The sequence below is a fragment of the Lygodium microphyllum genome, chromosome 13 (genome assembly GCF_053477565.2).
Source record: "Lygodium microphyllum isolate KBCC chromosome 13, Lygodium_microphyllum_v1.1.10, whole genome shotgun sequence".
NCBI classification, from domain to species: domain Eukaryota; kingdom Viridiplantae; phylum Streptophyta; class Polypodiopsida; order Schizaeales; family Lygodiaceae; genus Lygodium; species Lygodium microphyllum.
In genome coordinates, this window is record NC_141147.1 from 121,540,291 (window position 1) to 121,542,016 (window position 1,726).

Below are 1,726 nucleotides of genomic sequence, written 5' to 3' on the forward strand. Positions count from 1 at the left end.
ACATATGAGCTGATAGAATTGGATGGGACAATGCTTAGAGTGCACATTGCAGGAAAAAGAATCAAGATTTTCAAGAAAAGAGATGATGAGGATTATGCATTGGAAGAATTTGCAAGAGAAGAGCAATGAGAAGAAACTCCAGTAGAAGAGACAGATGATATGATAGATAATCTTGATGATATACCGGAAATACACAATGAAGAGATTGATCTGTATATGGATCTTGACGACAATTATCATGGGTAGTTGGCCCATTCGGAGGATGCGCAGGATTAGAGGGGGGATGTCATACTGCTATGCATTCGAGGTGTGAAATCCACCAAAAAGTTGTGTGTGTGACATTTGTTACTTTATACAAACTTAGTCGTTGTGTTTGCATTTTGTTTTCGTGGGTTGGAGATCAAACCTCACTATTTAGTAGATGATTTGATGTTCACCCAAAAGCACACCTTACAGACCCATGGAGGTGGGCAGCATAATGATGAACAGGAGATAGCACATCAACATGATTCATTTCAAATGAAAGCCATTGTGCCAATAGGGTTTGTAAAAGATGCCAAGGGGCATATGAAAGTCCCACTAAGGAAGCAACATTGCAGGTTTTCCAAAGAGCTTTGCAATACTGTGACCCTAAGAAGCTTTATTTGGCACTTCTGGGAATTTATCAAAGGAGTGAGCAGCATGATTTGGCCGATGAACTTTTGAAGATAATGATTCAGAAATTCAAATCTTTCTCAAAAGTCTAGCTTAGGCGGATAGTCTACTTACTGAAGCGGGGAATGCCTGATGCTGCTCACAAAGCATTGGACAGAGCATTGTTGAGTTTATCACGGCTTCACATATTACAGGAATTCAAGCTTGGCTTTTTTGATTACCTAATTGCAATTGATGATGGGACTGGCTTTAAAAAGAGTGACAGTATGGATACAAAATCTGTGAAAGGCAAGGTTAAACAAGCTGTTAAAGTCAAAGGTGAAAGGGAAAGCATCAAACAACTTTATGCTGATGTTGAATTTGGAGTTGTACGTGGGATTGACTTCAAGAATGTGCGAACTATGATCAATTTTGACATGCCAAAAATATTCTCTAATTATATCCTTCGAATTGGACGCACACGTCATGCCCGTGGTGCAAGTGTCTCCAAAAGAAGAAAGCTCAATGAAAAATATTCAAGACTATTTTTAGTGCAGGCATTGATACTAGAACTTCACATTGCATTGGGCATTTTTCCACGGTGGACCAAGGAGGCCATTGAATCTTGGAGATATAGGGTCTGAGAATTGAAGAAAAGCAGAAAAAGTCATGTACGATTGGTAGCGCAGGAGGGCCTGGTGTGTACTACACTAATGACAAACTGTTGTAGACCAGGATATTCTCATATGCAGATACTAAACGGCATAGAATTGTAAACTGTTTGGAGGGGCTGCATCATTTCTGATAAGATTCAGAGACTCTTGCTTTGACAAGATTGGTTATTTGCCTTTCCTTGTGGGGTTTATTGTTAAGACTGTGGGTCCATGGATCCATCCTTTGGTTGATGCTGTTGAAAGGACAACGCTGAAATTTCTGTCTATAGTTGATAACCAGATTTATACTGTAGGTACCTATGTTGAAGGTTGATCCTATGCTCAGCTGAAAGCTTGCTTTCGGTCCTGTCATTGCTCCATAGACGAGGGCTCGTTGGGAGCTTGACAGATCTATGGGTAACATATGAAGAAATCCTAAG

At 40.1% G+C, this 1,726-nt stretch overlaps 1 protein-coding gene across 1 annotated transcript; it reads left to right on the forward strand.

Annotated features, from left to right (window-relative positions):
- Nucleotides 1–779: 779 nt before the first annotated feature.
- Nucleotides 780–1,277, forward strand: LOC148027141 (DEAD-box ATP-dependent RNA helicase 16-like). The gene has a single exon (XM_087690394.1). The coding sequence runs from the start codon at nt 780–782 to the stop codon at nt 1,275–1,277; it is 498 nt and encodes a 165-aa protein (XP_087546520.1).
- Nucleotides 1,278–1,726: the final 449 nt, after the last annotated feature.

What these genes read in the sequence shown, in the direction of transcription:
- LOC148027141 (XM_087690394.1), top strand. Translation starts at nt 780, where the DNA reads ATGCCTGATGCTGCTCACAAAGCATTGGACAGAGCATTGTTGAGTTTA.